This window comes from Abramis brama (assembly GCF_963993115.1).
Source record: "Abramis brama genome assembly, chromosome: 8".
NCBI classification, from domain to species: domain Eukaryota; kingdom Metazoa; phylum Chordata; class Actinopteri; order Cypriniformes; family Leuciscidae; genus Abramis; species Abramis brama.
Window position 1 is genome coordinate 16,112,201 of NC_139970.1, and position 23,927 is coordinate 16,136,127.

General features: G+C 38.9%; 1 protein-coding gene across 18 annotated transcripts in view; it reads right to left on the bottom strand.

The window, feature by feature from the left end:
* Window positions 1-23,927, bottom strand: part of mycbp2 (MYC binding protein 2) — a 110,619-nt gene that overhangs the window by 46,496 nt on the left and 40,196 nt on the right. For 13 of the 18 annotated variants that reach the window (XM_084122558.1, XM_084122555.1, XM_084122557.1 and 10 more), the window contains exons 12-38: window positions 23,041-23,245; window positions 22,792-22,956; window positions 21,548-21,706; window positions 20,218-20,422; window positions 19,362-19,507; window positions 18,250-18,360; window positions 16,577-16,681; window positions 13,665-13,784; window positions 13,434-13,515; window positions 13,225-13,342; window positions 12,926-13,130; window positions 12,683-12,836; window positions 11,462-11,634; window positions 11,069-11,194; window positions 10,744-10,871; window positions 10,545-10,636; window positions 9,112-9,246; window positions 8,945-9,028; window positions 8,758-8,854; window positions 7,853-8,045; window positions 6,273-6,547; window positions 4,838-5,059; window positions 4,556-4,747; window positions 3,060-3,266; window positions 1,283-1,420; window positions 1,021-1,199; window positions 787-929 (exon numbers count right to left, since the gene is read on the bottom strand). In XM_084122558.1, coding sequence (XP_083978684.1) covers window positions 787-929; window positions 1,021-1,199; window positions 1,283-1,420; window positions 3,060-3,266; window positions 4,556-4,747; window positions 4,838-5,059; window positions 6,273-6,547; window positions 7,853-8,045; window positions 8,758-8,854; window positions 8,945-9,028; window positions 9,112-9,246; window positions 10,545-10,636; window positions 10,744-10,871; window positions 11,069-11,194; window positions 11,462-11,634; window positions 12,683-12,836; window positions 12,926-13,130; window positions 13,225-13,342; window positions 13,434-13,515; window positions 13,665-13,784; window positions 16,577-16,681; window positions 18,250-18,360; window positions 19,362-19,507; window positions 20,218-20,422; window positions 21,548-21,706; window positions 22,792-22,956; window positions 23,041-23,245 — 4,159 coding nt within the window. The remainder of the gene's footprint in view (window positions 1-786; window positions 930-1,020; window positions 1,200-1,282; window positions 1,421-3,059; window positions 3,267-4,555; window positions 4,748-4,837; window positions 5,060-6,272; window positions 6,548-7,852; window positions 8,046-8,757; window positions 8,855-8,944; window positions 9,029-9,111; window positions 9,247-10,544; window positions 10,637-10,743; window positions 10,872-11,068; window positions 11,195-11,461; window positions 11,635-12,682; window positions 12,837-12,925; window positions 13,131-13,224; window positions 13,343-13,433; window positions 13,516-13,664; window positions 13,785-16,576; window positions 16,682-18,249; window positions 18,361-19,361; window positions 19,508-20,217; window positions 20,423-21,547; window positions 21,707-22,791; window positions 22,957-23,040; window positions 23,246-23,927) is intronic. The other 5 variants (XM_084122561.1, XM_084122559.1, XM_084122562.1 and 2 more) reach the window with 3 other exon arrangements.

Consider the following 23,927-nt stretch of genomic DNA (forward strand, 5'->3'; position numbering starts at 1 on the left):
CATAATTTACTTTTGTTTGTTTTTTAATTCCCATTATTCTTCATAATGAATCACATGAGATTTACATTACTGTAGTGAACATTACCATGATAAACAAAGACTTTTCAATTAAAATAATGTTTCATCACGGTTATGAGAACAAGATCTTTTTTGCATTAGGGCAATGATATGTCAAGTCACATTTATTTATATAGTGCTTTTTACAATACAGATTGTTTCAAAGCAGCTTTACAGTGATAACCGGAAAATAATGCAACAAAGTTTGTTTCTAGAAGAAAATAGCGTCACAGTCCAGCTTAAGTAAGTTCAGTGATGGTTCATTTTTGTTGTAAAAAATTATAAATTTAGTTAATTTATATCTATAACCGCTCTGGAGAAAACCGTGATGTCATCGTCCAGCTCAGTTCAGTTCTCATATAATGGTGTCAATGCAGGCAGATCAGTAATATTGTTGAATATTAAATTAAATGTCCCCAACTAAGCAAGCCAAAAGCCATAGGCGAAAAAGGCGACAGTGGCAAGGAACCAAAACTCCATCGGATGAAAGAATGGAGGATAAAACCTTGGTAGAAGGCAGGCTCAGTGGGGGGGCCAGTTCTCCTCTGGCCAACGAACGAACAGTGTATGATATGTGTATTATAATGCAAAATGTTCATGTTATGCAATAATTTGTTATTTCTATCATACTAAAATTATCTCAACAAATAGTGTGAGGTTGGGCTGGGACTATGTTCTTGTGCAACAGATGGGAAAGTATTTGGGGAAATCTAAGAAAATGATCCTCACCGTCCACCGCAAAGGCCCTGTGGAGGAGGTCTTTGGCCGCCCGCACCACCACGCTGACTACAGAAAGAGCACGGCTGCAGTTCTTGTCCTCTTCATTGGCTTTGCTTAAGAGCTGTGATTGCAGGTCGCCATCATATTCACTCCTGTAGCAAACAATCACCGTCAACAAGATGTTGCATCCTTAAGAAATAAGAAGGAATTTTGTTCGCAGATAAAAGAATATATAGTACGGACCTATAATAGAGAATCTGAGGGATCTGGCCTCTGGTCTGGTTGGTGCCATTGCTGCTCAGGCTGCAGGTGCTGAAGGTGAACGCGACTCCATCAGAGCATTGTACGGTTGTTATGCCTCCATCCCCATTGGCTGTGCGACTGCCATAGTTACGCAGGCGGACAGCGTATTTCACACTCTCCTGCAAGAGCAACAGGGTGGAAGTGAGTTTGTGCCGAAGTGAAGTTTATTCTTTGCGTGATTCATGTGTAAAATTTGCAGCACCTTCAGAGGAACAGCTTTGTCCAGACGGATCTCAGCGATGTCACTGGGGGAGTCGTCAGTGCTGTAAGTGCCTTTGACCAGTTCTAGAGACGTCCATCTGTGGGAGTGGGCGGAATCTCCAGGGTGCTCCGTCTGAGCCTGATAAAACAGGACAGATGGACAGAACAGGAACACAGAGGAAAACAACAGGGTAAGACATTGGGAGAACTCATTCACACGCTCGAACTTCAAGGATTGAGAAGATTCTTCAAAAATCCACCTTTTTATGTTCCACGTAAAAAATAACAGCAAACAGGAATGGAACATGAGGATGACATTTAATAATGACATTTAAAAAAAAAAATTTTTTTGTGAACTTCTTTTAAAGGAATACTTCACCCAAAAATGAAAATTACCCCATAATTTACTCACCTTCAAGCCATCCTAGGTGTATATGACTGTCTTCTTACAGCCAAACACAATTGGAATTACATTAAATAATATCCTTGCTCTTCCCAGCTTTGTAATTAGGGCTGTTGAAATTAATCGTTTCTACAATGCATCGTGATGTGGATGTGGACGATGGCGCAAAAGACAATAATTTATTATAGCCTACTGACATTTCTCTGACGTCCTTCGTCGCATACGTGCTTGTCTCGCTTAGTGTAAAATGGCAAAGTGAGGTGAAACACAAAAGCGAGTAATAAAAAAAGTGCACCCACTATTTTAACATTTAAAGCGTGTGAGTGTGCGCATGAGTGTAACTTAAATATTTTTAGTATCTACTAGTGTTTATTAGTTCTAAATGCTCCTGTCGTCTGCTGTGTTCAGACTTAGGGTAAGTGTACCCATTAAGCCCACTTTCAACTCTGAAGTCAAATTAAAAAAGAGAGAAAAAAATATTTTATGCTGCTCATTATTTTAACCAATCCAGTGATTTGTTACCTGCCAGGCATTTTTCTATTGCATACCAATCACAATTGGCAATGTTGAGTTAGCCCCACCCATGTGCTTGCTGTCTCAGGGGACCTCACACAAAGTCACCCCAAAACTTTAGTGTTTCGGGACCCTTCAGAAATCAACACATTTCTGCAATTTTCAGCCATTTCTTTGGTAACTACATTGATATTATGTCAGATAAGAGATAAATGTATTGTTTTTTTGTGTATGAACAAATAGTACTTTATCATTTTATATAATTTTCCTTTAAATTGAAAGATGAGTTTTATTAGCTTGCGTTCAAAGCTAATCTCTAGGTCAAACCATTAGCCTTACTGAAAGATAGACTGCCAAAGAATTAAGCATGTGAACTGCAAACAATAAATGTTTTGTGATTCATTTGACATTAATTTACAAATAAATACATCATAAATTGTTTTGTAGAGAAGAATATTTTCATAAATTAACTTTTTTTTAAGATGGGCTTAAATGGTACAGTGCCACAAAACGCATGCAAACTATAGCCAACAAGCTAACCTTGAATGAAAAAAACATTTCTCAATGTGGGCACAATGAAAATTACTATGATACTAGTCCACAGTATATTTAAGCTCTATGCATGTATTAGTAAACATATCTTACATTTTTGGATTTTTTTCATTTATCAAAACGATGATGTTGATGTTTCATGTTTCACACTATATCGACTCCAACCTTTAGTTTAACCTGATAATCACTCGTTTTACTCGCCTATTCACAGTTTCCCCTATTAAATCCAATCACGCAGCAGCTCTTCTGCCACTCAGTCCGGCTGAGAAAGTGACATCAATGCATCACCTCTATATAGAAAAGAACTTACGTCATCAGCGAGCACCTCCAGCTCATACTCATGGATGCCTCCTCCCCCGTACACACAGAAACCCACCAGCACCACCCCTGGCTTGTCCACAGTGAAGCAGATGGCGTCGGGGGAGCCGTTCCCCGTGTTCCAGCTGCGTCCCTGGCTGGTCTTAGTGAAGCGGTTGGGGGTGGCCTTCACCGAGTGCAGGGAGTTCAGCCCGTCCACCTGCACAACAACAGTCCAAAAGAGTAGATAAGAATTTACATTTAGTTTAGAGGCATTCTTACATTTTATATTTGTTTTGGAGTCGCAACACATTAAATGGAAAGTTCATCTATAAATAAAAACGTGACATTTTTGGGTCAACTATCCTTTGAAGTAGAACTCTCACATGTTCTTCCAGCAGGTGGCAGTAGGCCAGATTAGACTAACTGAGAGGATGTTTTTGTTATTGAACAGGAGCCTCCATGACAACCAACACCTAAAACCCTGCTCTTCCTGTGCTATTACAAACAACAGAGACTGGAAGCCATTTTTGTTACTCTATTAGCCAGCATACGATTTATATTCCACCTTTGGTAACGAACAGTGTTAAAGAGCAGCAAAGCAGCTGTAACAGTCTCCATAATGCACTCTAACCGAGCATGACATGCCAGTTACCATGGCAACGAGCCAATGGCCTTTTCCAATGCTGTCGGAGAGAGACGGACTGCAGTAGACTGTTGTGGTCCTGTGGAGGACACACCTGTTCTCATGACTCAGCTTCCTACTACAACAATCCCGCATGAGCAGGCCAGATGGAATCTGTGCCCTTTCATTTTTACGATAATTATGGGAAATAAATCTACAGCATTCATTGCTTTTAAACATGGTAAAATGTTAAAACAGTTCAGCGTGCTAGACAGTTGGTGTAGCACACTCTTATTGATCAGATTACAAAATATGTAATAAAAAAAGTACAGGTACTTCAGTAAATTAATCCCATGATTATAACATGCCATTGTATTAATTTTATATTAACATTCTATATTTTCAGTTTAAAAAATTATTAGAAATAATATATATTTTATATATTAAAAAAAACAGTCAGAATAGAAATTATTATATAGATTAACATAAATTAGAAATGTCCTGGTTTAGGGCCCAAACGGCCCGGGAGAAGAAGCTTAAATATATTAATATTTTATATATAATATATTTATAATTTAATTTCACCGTATACATTTTTATTTAATATAAACTATTTGAAACAAAGGACATGGTACAGGGATGAATAACAGACTTGTGAGCTTTCTGTGGAGCTGTACGGATACGGATACAGATACAGATTCATGAACATGAAGATAGAATTTTTCCTCCACCATCTAAATGCTATTTATGGCATTGGCGAGGCTGTGGCTGTAATGCAATTAGAGCAGCAGGCGAATGCTCTGCGGACAAAGAGACGAGGAAAAGAGAGCGTGTATGTGAGGAAGAGAGGAATGAGAGAGAAGTAGGAGATCTGTCCTTCTAACCTCAGAGCCGAGAGCAGAGGCGGTGAGCTCACTGACAATACTGGCCAGCAGGCCACAGGTGTTGGACACCAGATGAGGAGAAAAGAGCTCAACCTCCTTCCTCAGACTCTTCCTCACAGGAAGCACCACAATGACCAGCATCTTCTCCAGAACCTCCCGGAAAGACGTCATGCCCATGAGATTCTCTTCCGTCTGATCAAAACACGACAAAAAGAGAATTTTGTAACTGCTTAATCAATGTTTTAATTGATTATGCATGTTTGACCAGATGATGGTACTCACGTGGCTGAGTTTCTCCATGTGTGCCACCAGCAGGGGGAAGCGGTGAGCGAGGGCAGAGTCGTTCTCAGTGCTGACCTGCTTGACGAGGGAGCGCAGCAACACCTCCCCGTCGTACGCGATGGGCAAGATGGAGGTCAGCTTGACCGACGTGTTACACAGCGCTGACATCACCGCAGCCAGCAGACGGCTGCTCGACGTGCGGAAGTTCGCCTCTTGAATGTCCTGGAGGTCGACATGAAGGTCAATGTTATTAGTAGAGATTTGCTGCAATTAACTAAACTAGATGTCCGATACCAATCAAGTAACAACTGTATTCCTCAGAAATTATAAAAAGAACATATGTGGAGGCTGTTTTTTTTTCTTTCTGATTTAGAGTGTCACTGGAGGTCTTTTAGAGCTTAAATTCATCAGGCCTAAATCTGTCAAGCGGCACATTTGCAGAAAGAGCTGGGAACTGAAAGTGGTTCAGATGAAAAAGTCTCTCAGTTAAAGAGTTGATTCTCACAAAAACGTATCTAGGTCACAATTCACCCCAAAGTAACATACATACACACACATCCATACATATACACATACATGCATATAAATAATATATATAAATAATAGAACTGCAAAATTTTACATTTTCCCCAATGTTAACACTTTCAGTCAAATTAACTAAAATACCCAATACACAAAAATATTATAAATGAATTATAAATATTAAAAAACAAATAAAAATATAATAATGAAGATACTAATAATAATGTAACAAATATATACCAAAAGCCCTAATTTCCACCCAAATAGAGAACAATTTAATTGAGTTTTTTGTGTTTAACATTATTAAATGTTACATTATTCTTGATGTTGACTATCGTTAGATTTTCAATAGTGTAATAAAAATTACTGTAATATATTATATTACCAAGCATAAATTAAATTCAGCTTTTCTTAATAAAAAAAGTTTTTTAACAATGGTCCTAAAATATGGCAAAAGTTTATTTATGCAAATCATAATTTGCTATTTCTTCCTTTTGATGTTGAATGAAATTATGACCTGGAACTGTTCTTGACAGGTTTATTCAGATTCATCCATTTATGGTTTATAGACTGGCCTAAATGAGCCGTTTGCTGATTTAAAGGGATAGTCCACCTAAAAATGAGAATTCTGGAATCATTTACTCACTTTCTTTCTTCTGCTAACCATAAAAGAAGATATTTTGAAGAATGTTGATGCCCGGACGGTTTTGGAAAACTGACTTCCACTGTATTTTTTCCATACAGAGGAAGTCACTGGAACCCGAAACTGATTAGTTACCAACATTCAACAAAATATCTTCTTTTGTGTTCCACAGAAGAAAGAAAGTCATACCGTTTTGGAACGACATGAGGGTCTATCCCTGTGGGTGGACAATGCCTTTAAGAACACCTTCAATCTAATGCTGGTGAATACCTGGTCCAGGCAGTTGAGCAGGTCGCAGAGGCAGGCCCACTGCAGGGCTGGCGTGGGGTAGAAGGAGTGAAAGCAGGCGGTGAAGGTGTTGTGGCACTCCTGCAGCACGGCCTCCAGCAGCGTGAGGGGCTGACTCAAATATCCCTGCGGGTCATTGTCCAGCTTGGTCAGGCAGTTATCCATCCCTTCTGACAGGATCTTCTTCAGGAGGCTTCGTGTCTTTCCTACACACTCCGCCAGCTTGCTGGACTCCTCCACAACCGCTTTGGTACTGGCTAGATAAGAGACACAAACAGAAGTATAAGATACAACGTAGATGTGATGTTGTCTAAACAACATGCTTTCAGTCAAAGGTCCTCAAGACTAGTCCTTTGGCCCAAAGCTGTCTTCCTCTTCATTACATGTTCTTAAAGGACTAGTGTGACATGAGACCCTGCCAATCAATATAGATTACATCTGTAACTCAAGGGAATTACACTTGTGACATCGATAGTACGACTTCAGCAAGAAGTGACAGCACAGGTTCAGAGTGTAACAGCAAGAGCTGGCGACAAGGTCTACTAGTACAGTGTCAAGAGAGTCACAGAAGTGTTCAAAATCAATTTGACACCTTTTTTCCCCTAAGGAGCACATGTGCTCTTAAAGGGACGGTTCACGCAAAAATAAAAATTGTGTCATCATTTACTCATCGTCATATTGTTCCAAACCTGTATGATTTTCTTTATTCTGTTGAACACAAAAGAAGATATTTTAAAGAATGTCAGTAACCAGACAGTTGACGGCACCTATTGACTTCCGTAGTATTTTGTTTCCTACTATGGAAGTCAATAGGTGCCGTCAACTGTCTGGTTACTGACATTCTTTAAAATATCTTCTTTTGTGTTCAACAGAATAAAGAAAATCATACAGGTTTGGATCAACTTAAGGGTGAGTAAGTACTGACAACATTTTGTATAACATTTTTTGATAAAATTAATTTTTACAATAAAATTTTCTTTAATAAAAACAACAACATTTACAAGCAAAATGGATAATTCGTTTTTAAATATCTCTGTTTCAAACTGTATTTAATAAGTATTTATTTACAGGCCTACTTTAAAGTGTGTAAACTGTATATATTGGTAAAACACAGATACTAGTAAAATCTAAATATTGAATAATATGTGTTCTACAATGCTCTCTTTCTTTCCTGTGACCGGGCAGCCCAAACAGAATCAACGAGTTTACTTTGAATTAAATTCCAGCTATTCAGTTTGTGTAACCATTACTAATAATAACAAAACAAAAACAACAAAAAAAACCCTTTAAGCATAATGCAGGACTTTTATTTATAAACAAGCCCGAAATATGCCAATATTAAAATTTTGCTCATTCAAAAGAAAGACTGAAGTTTAATATTCACTGTATATTCACAGGCTGTATCGCGACTCCTGTTTTTCTATCCTCAAATATAAGACCTCTTAAAATGATAATTAAGATGTTTGTTATATAATTTATTGATAATTTTTCAGCCAATTTTCCGTTGTTAGCTGACAAACAGCTAGTGGGCCGCCACTTTAACAACAGAGGAGATATAATACCAGAAATGGGGAAGATCTCGCAGATGTAGACACGCAACAGTCGCAGGCAGCAGGTGCCCACAAACCGCAGGCGCTCCAAGTCCAGAAGAGTAGCTGTGAACTGGAAACCCTTCAGTCCCCTCAGTTCCTCCACCCCCAACACCAGCGTGGTCCAGCTCCAGTGCAGGATACTCAGCAGAGACTCAAAACAGTCCTGAGACAAGAACAAACACACACTTGGAAAACTTGGAAATGAACCAAGGATCTGACCTTTTATTAACTTGGCTTGTTTGTTTGACTGTACCAAGCGGATAGACCACCAGGAAAAAAGCCCCAGTAGTAAAGGGATTTCCTTAAAGAACAACAAGCAATACAAATACACTAAAGTATAAACCATTCCAAATTGGCTGTTGTTCATCTGTTCCTTGCCAATTTCATATAAGACAGAAGCATATTTCATGAAAATACAAGCTAGTAATGCTAACATCTCCTTTTCAGGAAATTGCAGGTCAAACTTTTGAAGCTGAGCATGAGCATATTTATGGGTCAATGACAAACAAGGATGCCAGCGATGGTGGAAAATAGTTGTCTTTTTATAATCTAGTTTAGTGCCAAGTTGCAAGTAACTGTGTGTTTATGTCCTTGCCATGACAAAAAAGGGCAAACTGTCTGAGTTTTTTTTTTTACACTTTCTGATTCTCTATGAAAATATTTCCAATTTTGCCTAAAAAGTGGCTTCCACAATTTTCAACTTGGTTTCAGTAACTTGTGTCAAGTGGTGAAACCATCAAGCCTGTACTCTTTATGTATGAATTACATTTAATTTATTTTTGAGGATAACATTAGCTCTGGAGGGGAAAAAAACAAACATTTAAGCTTCACATCACTGGCCCATAAGCAAATAGTATGTTTTTGCACACACATACCACAGACACGGTCCTGGCAAAAGAACGCTTGAGGATGTGAACAGGCTCACTGGTCTGCTGCTTTCCTTTGGATGTGTTACCATCATTAGAGGGCAACCTGGAAAATCAGAACAAAATGGGTATGTGAATGAAATAATACACCTGATACATCAAACTAACAGGCACAGAACTAAAATTTATCATGTACCTGTACAGCAGCTGAGGTATTTGTCCAGCATTCACATCAGTACCGTTGTTTGATTTCTTTGAGCTCTTGAACTGAAACACCACACTGCAGGAGAGAGTTCATGATGATAATCCTTGCCTTCTAGCATTATAATGCGAAAATAATCACAGTAATAAGTGTGTTCGTACCCATCATCAGTGGTGATGGTTGCCTGGCCGTGGGAGCCGCAGTCACTGCTGGGTCCAGAAACACGAGCCCACGCCACATACCACCAGCCCAACTGCAGCAGCACAGGCTCATCGAACATCATGGCGTACTTCTCCCTGCATATTCAAAACGAACCATCACAAATAACCAGTATTTATGAGCCATTTTGCTCATTTTGTCTTGTAATCAACTGCTGTTTTTTAAATATTTTAGTCAATGTATGAAGACCTAGCAGAGATATAGTTCATCACATTAAAGGCACAGTAAGTGATTTCTGAGAAACACTGTTGATATTTGAAATTAACCCAAACAAACACACCCCTCTCCCTTCGTTGCTCCACCCCCAAAATGCACAAACACGCAATGCAAGTGTGGATGTCTCTTTATCATAGCTGAAGCGATGCAAAATTATGCTTTGCGAAAAGTAAGCAAACATGATGAACAAAACAAGGAAGAACAAACTGAACATACAGTACACAAGAGTGTATACAGCAAGAGTTGGTTGTTCATCGCCAGCAGCACAGCAGATCCAGACAAACAATGACACTCGCAACTGTCCTGTTATTATAGCTAACATTGTAACAACAGCATATCTTGGTTCTGTGCAACACAGCAAAACCAATGTTTCTCACTAATAGAGCAGATTTAACGCAACCTCTGCATCCGTTTTCAGGCCCTCTCGCTCTCTAACGTCTCTCCAGCGCTGGAAAGCTTTTCTAATATTAGCGTGGGTCCTGGAGCTCTTGTTTGATCATAACCCTTCTTTTTCCAGTGATAATCCTCTGATCTTCTTTTGTAATGTCTCTTAGCCATACTTTCTTTCCCTCTTGCTCACTCTCTGACCTCCCAATCATGAATGGACATGCCCCCTACTGCTGATTGGCTGCAAGTGTGTTGATGCTTGGTCTGATCCACTTTCAACAGCGTTTCTCAGAAAACGCTTACTGCACCTTTAACTCATCATGATCAAAATTTTATTTGTCTTCATTTTGAAAAGTACATCTACAGTATAATTTAAAACCTAGCCACTTTTTTGTGCAATGTTTAGCCTGAAAAGTGTGCATGGTTTTTAATTTAAATAAATATGTAATAAAATAATATATATTATAAATTAGATGAAAATTTGGAAGTTTAGGTTGCAATACTAAAAAGCCAAACTAAAACTGAAATATGAAATAAAATAAAAAAACCTGACAAGCATATTACTAAAATAAAAATTACTAAAACATAAACAAAAATTAAGATGAAAATAATAATTAATACTATAATAGTATATAAATAATACAAAAATAACACTGATAAATAGCATTTACTTTGGGATATACATAACTAGCATGTATCCTGCTCTCTAGATACACTACTCAACCAGCATTCTTGAAATAATGAAGTGATATTGTTTTGAATATAGGCATACCGAGCAGCACAGTCATAGGCCAGAACATCTGTCTCAGCCAGTAGGTCTCCATCAGTTTCATGGTCTCCTCCATCTGGACCAAGCTCAAACAGCTGCAAACACAATCACAGCTTTCAATCACAAACCAAAAATCAGAAAACTTGTGAGAATGAAGTGGGTTGAGGGTCAAAACTAAGGAAACACTCAGATAGGACCTAACCTTGATCTTTGCAGTGTACTCCCCTCTGCCTCCAAAAAGACCCAAACCCCCTAACAAGATGTCAGCATCGGCGCAGAAGCGGATGGCCTCCACTGAGTGGGCAGAGTAACCCCAGCCTCCTCCATGGCCTAGAAAAAACCGTGCGCATAAAACACAATTAATCAAATTTTTACCTTTCATTTTAATTGAAAAATTAAAGTAAATCAATGAAATCGCTCATGATTGACTACTGGCTGTTTTCCCACTCGAGCTGCTGTATGTGAATGCCCTTTAACAGTAGAAATGTAACAGCTATAGATATATAGATGATTTTGGATGAACTCACTCTCAAAGCGATTGACCACACTGTAGTCCTCTTTAGAGTAAACCTTCATCACAGCCTGAGTCTCTTCCTCAGCACTGGCAACTCCCATCTTCAGCTCCTGCATCGCCGCCAGAGTGTCCAGACAACCTGCACAGAACCAAAAGACACACTACAACTACAAGACCGGGCTGAGAGAGTTTTATTTTTTATTAAGACTGCCACACTTCCTTAGACAACGTCAGTCAAAGAGCTCTGTACATCAGCAAAACTCAATGACATGCAGCTAGCAAGCGTTGAATGTTCTGCCATCGAGTGACTTCACTCCTGACAGGTTTTGAGATCCTGCCTGACAAGAGAGTGCTGTGAACTGCACATCAAACAGAGTAAAGCTGAGGTAGAATGATGTTGTGGTACCCAGGATGTGCAGCGCTCCATGGGAACGGGTGGTGCTGGCGTGGGAGCCCGAGGGAAGAGCCAGTTCAGGACTCAGGATGCTGCAGAGGGCCTGGATGTCCGAAGCAGAGGGCACACGGGCGTCTGCTATCACGGCGTTATAGCAGCACATCTCACGTGTGGCAGGTAGGAACCTGAAAGAACAGTGAGACGGCTTAGTTGAGAAGATGTAGTTGTTTAAATATTCCATAAAATATCATTTATTGTCAGTAGAACAGATGAAGACCACTGAAATCCTGAGAAACCGTGTAGTGTTTTAATGTGGCATTTTGGCATTATTAAAGGGATAGTTCACTCTGAAATGAAAATTAAATAATAATTTACTCATCCTGGTGTTGTTCTAATGTTGTATGCCATTTTTTCTTTTATGGACCACAAAAGGAGAATTTTTAAAAATGTCCCGCTCACGCTTGCCTATATAATGGCAGTGAATAGCGGCCAGCATCAAGCTTTTTAAAAAAGATGCTAAAGTATCACAGAATGATTCCATGCGACATGTCCCATATATTCCAAATGTTCTGGGGATATGCACTAGGGTTTGGTTAAAAACAAACCAAAGTTTAATGTATTGTTTAACAAAAACCCTGACCTTGGCCGTTGGTCTTCTGTGGACGGCTACGTGACGAGCGCGTTTGTGGGACTATTAGTGCCACAGTTCACTCCGTCTTACCCAGAAAAAGTTGTGAGAAATCAAGATTAACAAAATCGCGACATGAAATACAATCCATGTACCTTCTCTGAGGTGAATATATCCGTTGCGTTCGACTTATAACATTCACATCTGTTAACTGTAATACTTACTGTCATCAAACAGAGTTCTGGTCTGGAGATTTCTAGGTGTTAAATTTCATGTCACATATTTATTAATCTTGATTAATCACGATTTTCACTAAATAATGCATTCAACCTTTGGCTTGTTTTTAACCAAACCCTATCATATACCCCAGAATACTTGGTATATATGGCACGTATTACATGGGATCATTCTATGATACTTTTGAGCCTCTTTTAAAAAGCTTGATGCTGGTCGCAATTCAATGCCATTTTCTCCTTTTGTGGTCCAAAAACGAAAGAAGGCATTAGAACAACACCAGGGTGAATAAACGATAATTTACTGATTTTAATTTTAGGGTGAACTATCCCAGCTCAAGTCAGCCGACTCCAGACAGCTATGAACCTCACCTCCAGATGACATCATAGACAGGGTCCAAACAGAGGCCGAAACCCTGGAGATCCTCCTGCTCTGAGTCATTGAAGGTGCGGCAGCTCCCGTCCAGTTTATTGATAAGTAGGCATCTGAAGGGAGGAGGCTCAGATACAGATGTTGGAACTAAACCTAGAGAGACCAGAATGGGAGTCAACAAAGACTTTAACAGGAGACAACGCCCTTTAAACCACACAAGTGAATCAAGCAAGAGAACATACCAATGATGTGTTTGCTAGCGAAAATCTCGGAGGTGGCCAGGACGTGGGAGTTGATTAGCGCCTCGTCGATTCTAAGGAAGGTTTGATCACCGCTGGCCCCAATCCACGTTGCCTTTCGGCCGTATTTGGCACCAATATTGGGCATTGGAGAGGGCTTGGCGTTCCAGTAGGGCATGTCTAGGATGGGTCGCCCTAACTGTCCTTTCTGTTGAGACAACACAAGATATATCTTCAGGATCTCAACCAACATAAAATCAGGCCAATATAAAAAGACTTAATTACTGAAACAGCTAACTTACTGAGAAACTCCCGAAGGTGAAGACCTGTCCATCCATGAGAAGCACTGCAGTGTGGTTACTGCCTGCTGTCACCTGAGTACTGGGGCCAGGCAGAGCTTGCACCAAAGTGGGAGACCCTCTGTGTGTGTGGATAAAATCAAGTTGATATTTTTTGTTGGCAATCATTTAAAAATAAATAAATAAAAATAATGTATCAAAAACCTCATTACCTAGAATTAACATCTCCATGTCCAAGTTGTCCATGTTGTCCGTAACCGAATGTGTAAACATCTCCATTCTCCATTAATACCACTGCAAAAAAAAAAAATGGATATAGTACTTCAATTCATAGTTACCATATCATAAAATAGGAACATCAAATATTGATCCAAACTAATGATGGGGAACATGAACAATGGCTTCCTTTAACATCATCAAGGTCAGAAGAGATGTTCACTCACCCGAGTGGTGGAAACCGCAGCTGACCTGCACGGCTCGCAGCTCACAGTCGAAGCGTACGGACCCGGGAGGATATGTAGTGATCTTACTGGCATCTTTGTCCCCACGTTCACTGCTGCCATCTGTAACACAGAACAGACCGTGAGGTAAAGGGCAGACAAGGACAGCAAGAGACGAGATGGATGTCTTAAGGCAGCAGGTGAATCTGGGGACTGTTAACGACCTGGGAAGAGAAATGAGCTGGTGCCTCAGAGGAAAGAAGAAAAACAGAGGAGGAGTGAAATATTGGCATGCGTGGACACTGGAGGAACAGAATAAAGGGCGAGGAGATAAACTGAGCGGGAAGTTATAAGTGATTGTACACATCCTTAAATACTCTCTCTCTGGGGTTAATAAAATAGATTTCCCATTGATTTGTGGCACAAACCCAAAGAAGGAACAAGAAAAGTGGGCTCCTTTTACTCCAGACTGATTGAGATGTAGATCAGCTGCTTCTGTATCGATTCCGTGCACGTGCACAGCAGAGGACTGCGCTTAATTTGAATACAACAACATGTTTATTCGAAATTAATGAATAGAATATAGACCTTATGCGCCAGAGAAACGAGGGCGCCGCCATCTTTAGAATATTGTCTTTGAACTGTTTTTGCAGTCGCTCTGTATATTTCTATGGCATCGCTGTCCAGGAGTAATTAGCTTTTGAAGTGGATTTACTTAATGTAAAGTTAACGAAAGTTATCATGAGGATTGTAATGTTTAAAGCAGATGTCTTAACAAATGTCAGTAGACCGGGAAGATTTTAAAACGAGCCGTTCATTCATAAATACGCAATATCGCTGTGAAAATACAGCCCGGAAGTCAAAAGACAACGAGCACAGCGCTGAAATGGGCCGGGCTACATAAGGTCTATAGCATAGGCTAGAATAAGTTCTGGCCTGCAGAGGAACATAACTGGGGATGTCTGATATCAGGAGAAGTAATCCCCCAATCAGAGCTTCACACTTACAGTGAAGAGTTTTACTTATTTTTCTCAACCTGGCAACCACGTACACGCGGTCCCCACTGTGGATAAAAGCGCTGGCTTTCTGAAAACACCAGTAATCTTGCAGTTTGATATTCTATTCACAGAAAAGTGTAATACATCAAGTCTGTGTTCATTTATTGGCCTGAGAGAGATTGTGCATGTATGAATTACCTCAGTCTGTGCCGCGTTATTAACAGTGAAGCGGTGAGTTCCAATACTTCAAAAACAGTGATGTTACCAACTCATTGCTGAGAAAGATACTGGAGCTCTTCAGTGGTGAAGCTATTTTACCGATAAAAGAAGTTTCTGTGTTGCTGAATGACTGTGTGAGTGACAGTCTGAATGTGTGTGCGTGAGCTACAGTGAAGAAAGCGCATTAGTATAGAACGCTTCTAATTTTTGAATCATTTTTCTTAAATGGAGAGTGTGCCAGCAAAATTCCTTCATCTTTCGATGACTGGATGAGAGATGGTAAGAGCTTCATTCTTTTGGAAAACATTAGGTATACAATAAAGGGCAACACTGGTATATTTTTGGTCTTTTAGAATGAATATGTTAGCCTTAAGACATATATCTATAAGCTAGTGTGCTCCAAAACAGTGACAAAATTAACACTTAGAAGGTATAAGCGTTCCAAACGTACAGTCTTTCACTTCCACTAATATGGATCAATGATTCTGATGACATCACTCTGCACTTCAGCTTTTCTGTCCAATCAAATGCTCTCTAGAATCTAAAGCGTCCCACCTCCTACATTATAAATGGATGCTGAAGCTGCAGCTAAAATCGGTCATTTGTTCACACATTTACTATTTTCTACATGGTGAATGGTACAGTGTAAATATGCTTTCCATTGGGGCGAATGAAGTCTGGTTTCACGTTAATGTCACGCAAACCATCACAATGTCTGCACAATCTACTCCGGTCCAGAGACACGATAGCACAGAGCAGATCAAATCTTCCATTGCTACTAAATATCTGTTTGACATGCCAACATGATAGGTGGCAGTATTGTACCCTAACGCTAGTTTCCACCCATAAATCATAAGAAAGATGACAACGGCAACTACTGCTGCACTAAATCATGTTGGAGGAGATAACAGATGAAAGTGAGACACTCTGCCGCTCTATCAGCCTACAATAAACTGCTTTTGTATGGAAAAGAGATGCATAAAAAGAGATGCAATTCTAGAAAAATTGCTTTTTATGACAGATAAATTAAGAAAATATAATCTTAACTAATTACAGCGAACAACAGCAAATGGGTTTGGAATGACATGAAAGTGGGTAAATAATAAAAAAATTTTGGTGAACTATTCCTTTAATAATAGAAAAGTTCTGATATTGACCTAGATATTGGATTGGGCAAATAATAAAACACATTCAGATGGTAAATTAGCACGAATATTATTTCAATGTTTCTTAAAATAACTACAAAGCATAAAGTTCTATTTATACTGGCCATGCACTAGGATTTATTTTAAGCCCTTGTGAAAACTATGACAAGCCATGTGCTATTTTAAGTGAAGATTTGGCCACTGTTTTCCCAATAATAATTACCATAACAAGACAATTCTCTAGTCTGAGTCTAGTTGAGAAAATGAGCCGTTTGCTTTAATCTTAACCTCAGCAATGATATTTTTCACCTGGCTGCAAGGTCTGATTGTTCAATGCACAAAGCATACAACATATGGCCAATTGATTATTATGAAGAGAAAAGTGGTAGTAAAGTTAGGTATTTATTCTTTCACCAGAGAGGAAGAGGAATAGATGCAGGCAGAGAGATGTTATTGGGACCAAAGAAAGCGGAAGAGTACAGTTTGTTGAAGGAAGAAGGAAAAAACGGCATTATGGGGCTCCAGGTGGAGTCTGTAGTGAAGACCGCAGTACCTTTGAGTCTCTCCCGCATTAGCTTAAAGGCCTGAAGGGGTCTTATTCTTGCTAGCACCTGCTCACGCTGGTTCATAAAAAGGGGACCAGGGAAAACAAGGGGGCCTATGGGGGGGAGAGAGAAACTTTCACATGCATGGGGAAAAGCATCTCACAAATGGAAAATAAAACATGGTATATAACACATGGTACATTATGAAAACACAAGCAAGAAGGGAATTTCCAAAAGCAACCCACTCCCAGAGAAGACAAGCAAACGTAAGGTAGAAGGCTGAGAGTTTGGGTGATCAGTCAGCTTTTGGAGTATTATCAAGTAAGTAATAATACTCCATCCATGAACCCAGAGGAATATTATATGGATGTATGAAGTGCTCATAATCAAGGTTGTATATGACAGAGTGAACAGGAGAATGGATTATGATTAGATGTTTTGATGGGGGAGGGATTAGTGACATTCGCAGTGGCCTGTCTATGGCATTCAATTAGGTCAAATGTCATTTTATGGTCCCAAAAAAATAGTTCTGATGTTAAAAAGAATTATACTATTAGGGCTGGATGATATACCTAAAACATTAAATAAAAATAAAATTTTAAAAATTGAGTTTATAAAATATATATAAATATCAAAGTTTATTTATTTGCTCTTAATTGGCTAAAAAGAGTGATTAAGAAAATAGGTATTGTAAATTCAAAATGTGTAATTTACAAAAAAAGTAAAAAAAATCTAGTTAAAATACACAAGACATATGAACACCATGGAGACCAATATATAACATTAAAGAGCAATATTTATTCATATATATATATTTACTCAATACTTTTCAAACATGGAAAATGCATTTATACTTCTGAAAAATTATGCAAAGCAATCTGAACTTTCAATTTAATCCATTTTTCTGAAACCCAGTTGGACCTGATTCACAAAAATGAATCAAAAGCTATTTTAGCTACTGAAATTCTCAATATTCATAACGTTGCAAAAGTTTAGGGTTAGTGAGATTTTGTTTTTAAAGAAATTAATACTTTTGTTAAGCAAGGAAAGGACGCAAAAGTGACAAAGACATTTATAATGTTACAAAAGATTTCTATTCAAATAAATGCTGTTTATTGAACGTTAGAATCCTGAAAAATGTATCACAGTTTCTACAAAAATATTAAGCAGCACAACTGTTTTCAACTTGGATGATAATAGGAAATGTTTCTTGAGCACCAAATCAAAACCATTTCTGAAGGATGTGCCAATGAAGACTTTTAATTATGCCACTTTGTCATCATAGGAATAAATTACATTTTAATATATTACAAAAGAAAACAGTTATTTTAAATTGTAAAAATATTTAAGTATATTACTGTTTTACTGTTGATTATGATCACATAAGTGCAGCCTTGGACTTCTTCAAAAAACATAATTTTACAAACCCCAAACTTTTGAACAGTAGTTGGCAAATTCCTCTCAAATATATTGTGAATATTCAATGTATCGCCCAGCTCTGGCTTTTACACAGTAAATACTGAAAAAGCAGCATCATAGTGCAGCGACACGTCATAGTTACGAGAGGTGTGTGTGTGTGTGTGTGTGTGTGTGTGTGTGTGTGTGTGTGTGTGTGTGTGTGTGTCAAACACGTGCGGGATGTCTGGGTTTATTCTGGGATCTGGTCATGTAGGCTTCATACCTCGACCTTCCTCTATCCGGTGCCGCCGGTTGATGCGCTGTCTCTTCTCCTCCTGTCGAATCTGGATGTGCTCCTCTATATTGACGCCTGGGGGAGGAGGGACAGGCACAGCTAAAATAACAGAGGTCCAGCACAGGCGGGGCCAAAGAAGGAGACAAACGAGAAACAACACAGGCAGGTGAATGATGAGCATGAGACGCAATGCAAGACAGTGAGAGACAAGAGCAGCGAGGTGATCCCAACAAAACACACACACACACACACACACACACAGTGCTGCTTCACTAGGCAAATATACAGAGACAACATTGCCAAAGCAGCCAGTGACCAATGATCTCCATTAGGACTGGACAGTATGACAGTTGACATTTTAGAAATTAGCGATCGACCAATATAGTTTTTATGAATGCTGCAATACTTTTTTTTTTATTGCAATGCATATTATTATTATAATTTTATTTTTTCATTTTTTTTAGCAGATAGGATTACCTCGACAAAAAAAACAAAAAAAACACATTCATTATTAAATTAATATATTTTTTCCTACATGGTTATTAAAGTCACCATGAAATCAAAATGGACAATTCTTATTTTGTATGGCATATTGCAGTATTTATTATAAATGATTTATCCATGCACTAAAGTATTTTAAAACATGCCCTTCAAATCTCTATTAAAAATAATTTCTACTCTCTCTTCTATGAAGACGTGTTTACTAATGCAGGGGCGGGACAACCTGTCACTCACATGACATCACAGCAATAGAAAACCACAACCATCCAACGATCCAATCAATTCCCGATGGACAAAATCAAGTTCTGTACTACATTTTTTTCCTTGTTCAAGAAGCCATTTCACTCAATACATCACAATAGGCAAGAAAAGACTATCACAACTTGCGTTTCAAGGTGACTTTAAACTATATTTTAAAAATGTTGTATGTTTAATTTATAATTGTTATATTTTCATTCTGCCCTCCCCTAATCGGAATACTTCATGCATGCAGACAGTATGGTTCAGCATTTGACATGAAAATGGCGCACAGACAGGAAAGAGATATGATTTGATGGCTATGGAGCTGTAACGAATGTGATTGGATGACACCTCAGTACCTAAGAGCAGGTCCAGCGGTATCATTTCCTTCACAGCATCAAAGATTCCTCTCTGCCTGGCCTCCTGACCGTCCAGCTCTCTGGCACAAGCCTTACAGCAGCCACATGACGAACAGCCAGACTCACCAGAGCCGCAGCCACAAATCCTGCAGAGGAGAGATACACATGAATGGGTAAGGACTGCAGTAGTGCTATAGATATTGATGAGAGTAAATATCACAATTAAAAAGTATCAAATACTCCCGTTACAGTACTCTTTTTTTTCTTTTTTTTTTACTTTTATAATTAAATAATTAAAAAGTAGAATTTTTTTTCTGTCGAATTTAATCGTGGTACTTTTACTTGAGTTGATTAAAAATAAATTATTCAACTTTCCTACATTTATTTTTTCAACAAAACTAGAAAAAAAGACCATACCTAAGTGTTCTAAACATGTGCAGTGGAAAATGTAAGAAAATACATTGTAAGAAATTGAAACGCTAAAAATTGACTTTTTTTCTAAAAATGAAATATTGTTGTGCCATTTCAATATTGCAAAAAAAACAAAGAAATGTTTTTAAATGTTATTTTAAAAGTACAAATTATAACTGATTTATTATTATTTTGTAGTTAAAAGTAGCTACATTTTTAACCATAACTTAATTTATTCTTACTTTTTGAGAATGTATTATTTATTAGTTGAATTTTTTATTTGATAAGCATAAAAAAAATAAAAAAATAATTAACTATCTTTTTAGTCATGTCCCTTGTGGCCGGTTTAATACAATGAAAGAAAATACTGCATTCATGGCAATTTCTTGTTCTGAAATAATAGCTGGATTATGGTGATTTGTGTGTGTTGTTTGGTTTCTCTCACCCTCCCGGCACTCTGTCAGGTCGGCCACTGCTCACACAGCTGGCGCCGTACCCAGTGCAGTCTCCGCACACGGTGCACACCATACACTGGTCCAGCTTCCACTTGTGCATGCCTGGCTGACACATCATAGATTTCTCCTCCTTCTCGTCCAGCTCGTCCTCTAAGTCCTCGTCCATGGCGGTGGCCATGTTCTCTACACCAAACGCTACGACAGGAACACATTAAAAACATGCTTTCAAACGCAGCTGACTACAGAACCTGACAGAGCCAACTGAGATTCAGATTCAAAATGTTAGTTATGGTCAGGCATGAATATTTCTGAATATATCTGTCTATAAAACATTCATGTACATGAATGTGAACACCATTTTTTCTGCAATAGAATTTATTTAAATGACAGTTACAGTACATCAGAGACAGCTTGTGATGTTTCCACTCGTAGGCCCACTAATATAAATCATATTTTGTTTTTGTGAAATTATTTCTAAAATAAGTCATGTAAATTCAATTTCATACCAACAGATCTCCTTTAAAAATAAATTTGGAGTAACGGCAGACTAATGCCGTTGACCTCAACTGGGGATATCGTCGGACGGTGGAAGGAATACTTCGAGGAAATTGAGGAAGCAGAGGCCGAGGGCTCGGAGGTGGACTCGTCCATCACCCAAGATGAAGTCACCGAGGTAGTCAAGAAGCTCCTCGGTGGCAAGGCACCGGGGGTGGATGAAGTCTCTGGATGTTGTGGGGCTGTCTTGGCTGACACACCTCTGCAACATCACGTGGTGGTCAGGCACAGTACCTCTGGACTGGCAGAACGGGATGGTGGTCCCTGTTTTCAAGAAGGGGGACCGGAAGGTGTGTCCAACTACAGGGGGATCACACTTCTCAGCCTCCCCGGGAAAGTCTATGCCAGGGTACTGGAGAGGAAAATTCGGCCGATAGTAGAACCTCAAATTCAGGAGGAACAGTGCGGTTTTCGTCCCAGTCATGGAACACTGGACCAGCTCTATACCCTAGTTTATCTATGTGGATTGGGATTCTGAACTAATGAGATTTTACTGTGGGTGAAGCTACTCAGCACAACACATCAGAAATAAATACTAGTAGCTCAATATACTGTCAAACAATAAAAATAAAGCCCTTTTCCCTCTCATCTCATTTTCTTGTGAAGAAACTCCACAAAAGATATAGAAAATTTTGCATTATACCTATCATTCCATTTGGTGGAATTTTCCCAGGAAGGTCAAGAATTACTTAATTTATTATTCAGGGCCTTTGCTAGTGTATAATTGTACATTTTCATGTTTGGTTTTGATTAAGCGGTTCTCACCTTTCCCTGCCTGGCTCATGGCTCCAGTGTCTCGACCACACTGGCCCTTGTTGTTCACTCCAAATGTCCACACCTCCCCGCTCTTGGTCAGGACACAAGTGTGCGCTTTTCCCATGGCTACCTGAGTTACAAACTGTCCCTTCAGATCTGACACCTGACCTGCAAGTCAAAAATGAATAATGGAAAAAAAAATTAATCATGCATGCTAATAAATCTCTCATAACATTTTAACATAAAGCAGCTGTGAAGAGAATGATACTCAAATTAGGGGTGGGCGATATACCAGGAGACACGATTAACCGCTACAAAACCACTTTGGAGATTTTGGACTATTGCCTCTATTGCGGTTACACTCACGTGACGTTGCTGTGACAACACAGAATTTCTGAAAAAATAAAACATTTTATAGGGCCCTACTGTTGTAAAAATTTTAATTATTCAATGTGAGGAAGGGGGGGGCAAGAAAACAAGTTTTCTGAGTTTAATTAAATTAATTAATCAAAACATTTAATTAATTAAAACATTAAAATGGAATCCAGAATAATTAAAACTGAAAACATGAAATGTGGGAAAAATAAAACAGATTTTGAGAAAAAAATAAACGGATTGCATTGCCCTAAAATTTTTATTTTTGTTAAACTTTTAATAAGTCGTCAAAGTGTACAAGTTTCGTGATCTCAATTAATGAGTCATGCGTTTTTAAGACTAAAAATTAAGAAGGAAATCCCAGAAAACTGAACCCAGAAAAATTAAAACAGAAAAAAACGGAATTCAGGGAAAAAATAAAACTGATTTCATAAAGCCATTTAAATGGGCTACACATAGTTTGGTGTTTTAATATGCAGCAAGAGGCATATCAATATGCAGCAATCATGGATGACAGTATTTGCATATCCTGAAACTCTTCAGGATTTAAAAAAAAAAAAAAAAAAAGAAGATACATGACTATATAAATTGCAAAACTGAGTATCCCGTATGTAGGGCATCAACTGCAAGAATATTTGCTATTTCAGCAAAAATAAGCTGGCAGAAATCCAATCATAAGAGGAAGAAAAAAAAGAAACCGTTTATGTACATAGTCTGAACATCCAAATATGGAGTTTTCTAAATATATCCCCCTTTTGTGAATGTGGATCATGTACTGGCTCTAAATAATCTCTCCCACAGAGGACAGATATATGGTTTTACAGACAGCAATATGATAGGCCATCATTTCTTTCCTGCCATCTTTAACGGGTACTTACAGGTACTGTCGCTGTAAATGGCATCCTTGCCAAACATGTAGAGCTCTCCATCTTTAGTGACAATGCTGCTACTGCCATTGTTGCAGGCCGTGTAGATGGCCGTCTTGGTCTCGAGTTTGATCATCTTCTTGGGTTTGTAGGGCTTTGGTTGTCTCCTGCTCTTTGCTAAAGACAGACACCATTATAAGAGGTTGACCATTAATCATTAGGTCAGATCAAGTATGTACATGATAATAATTCCGTTCATACTTGACTCTCCATCCTCCCCTTTGCTGGCGGAGCCCGTGAAGAAGACACTCCCATCCTCTGCCACCAGCAGGGCGTGAGAGCCATCATGGCCCACTGAAAACTGCACAAACTTGGGCGACTTGGTGACTGGCAGCTCCACCCACTTCCCAGCCGACGGGCCGCCCTGCTTGATGCCGAGGCTCTGATACTTTCCAGTATAGTAGATCTGCATTAGTGGAGAGGAAAACAGTTACGTTTACATCTCCCTTGTGTGTTATCAAGCCTGTGTGCAATGGCGCAAACCAGTACCTCTTTCAGAAAATAGAAATGAACCGCTGAAATGGCACTCAAGAACTCTTATACAGACACTAGTTAAGGCATTCAGGTAGTGACAGGACAACTATTTTGCACCAGACAATAACTGTGCCTGACTGGCCTATTAAAGGGATAGTTTACACAAATATGCAATATCTGTCACTGTTTACTCACCGTCATGTCGTTCTAAACCTGTAAATGTAAATGTTCGGCAGGATTAAAGCAGCACAATATTTCAAAATAAAATCAATATCACAATATGGCTTAGTGCTATTGTGAAAATGTGCAGACTGTGATTTATAGCTAGGGTAGGCAATTTCAGAGAGGCTAGCAATAGCAAGCTAGCTCCAAAGAGTGTCTCCAAAGCCATGCCTTCTCCAAAACACATGAACGCGCACAGCCAGAGAAGAGTCTGGAAAGCGCCATGAGAGATGGCGTTAAATTACCTCATGTCTCAAAGCACATAACATTACAATAATAATGAAACGACTTAAGAGAGCTCTGACTTTTACCACCTCACTGCTGCAGATTCAATTAGCCGTTGATAGTGTTGCCATAGAAATGCATAAATCTGAGTCTGAGAACGTGAACAG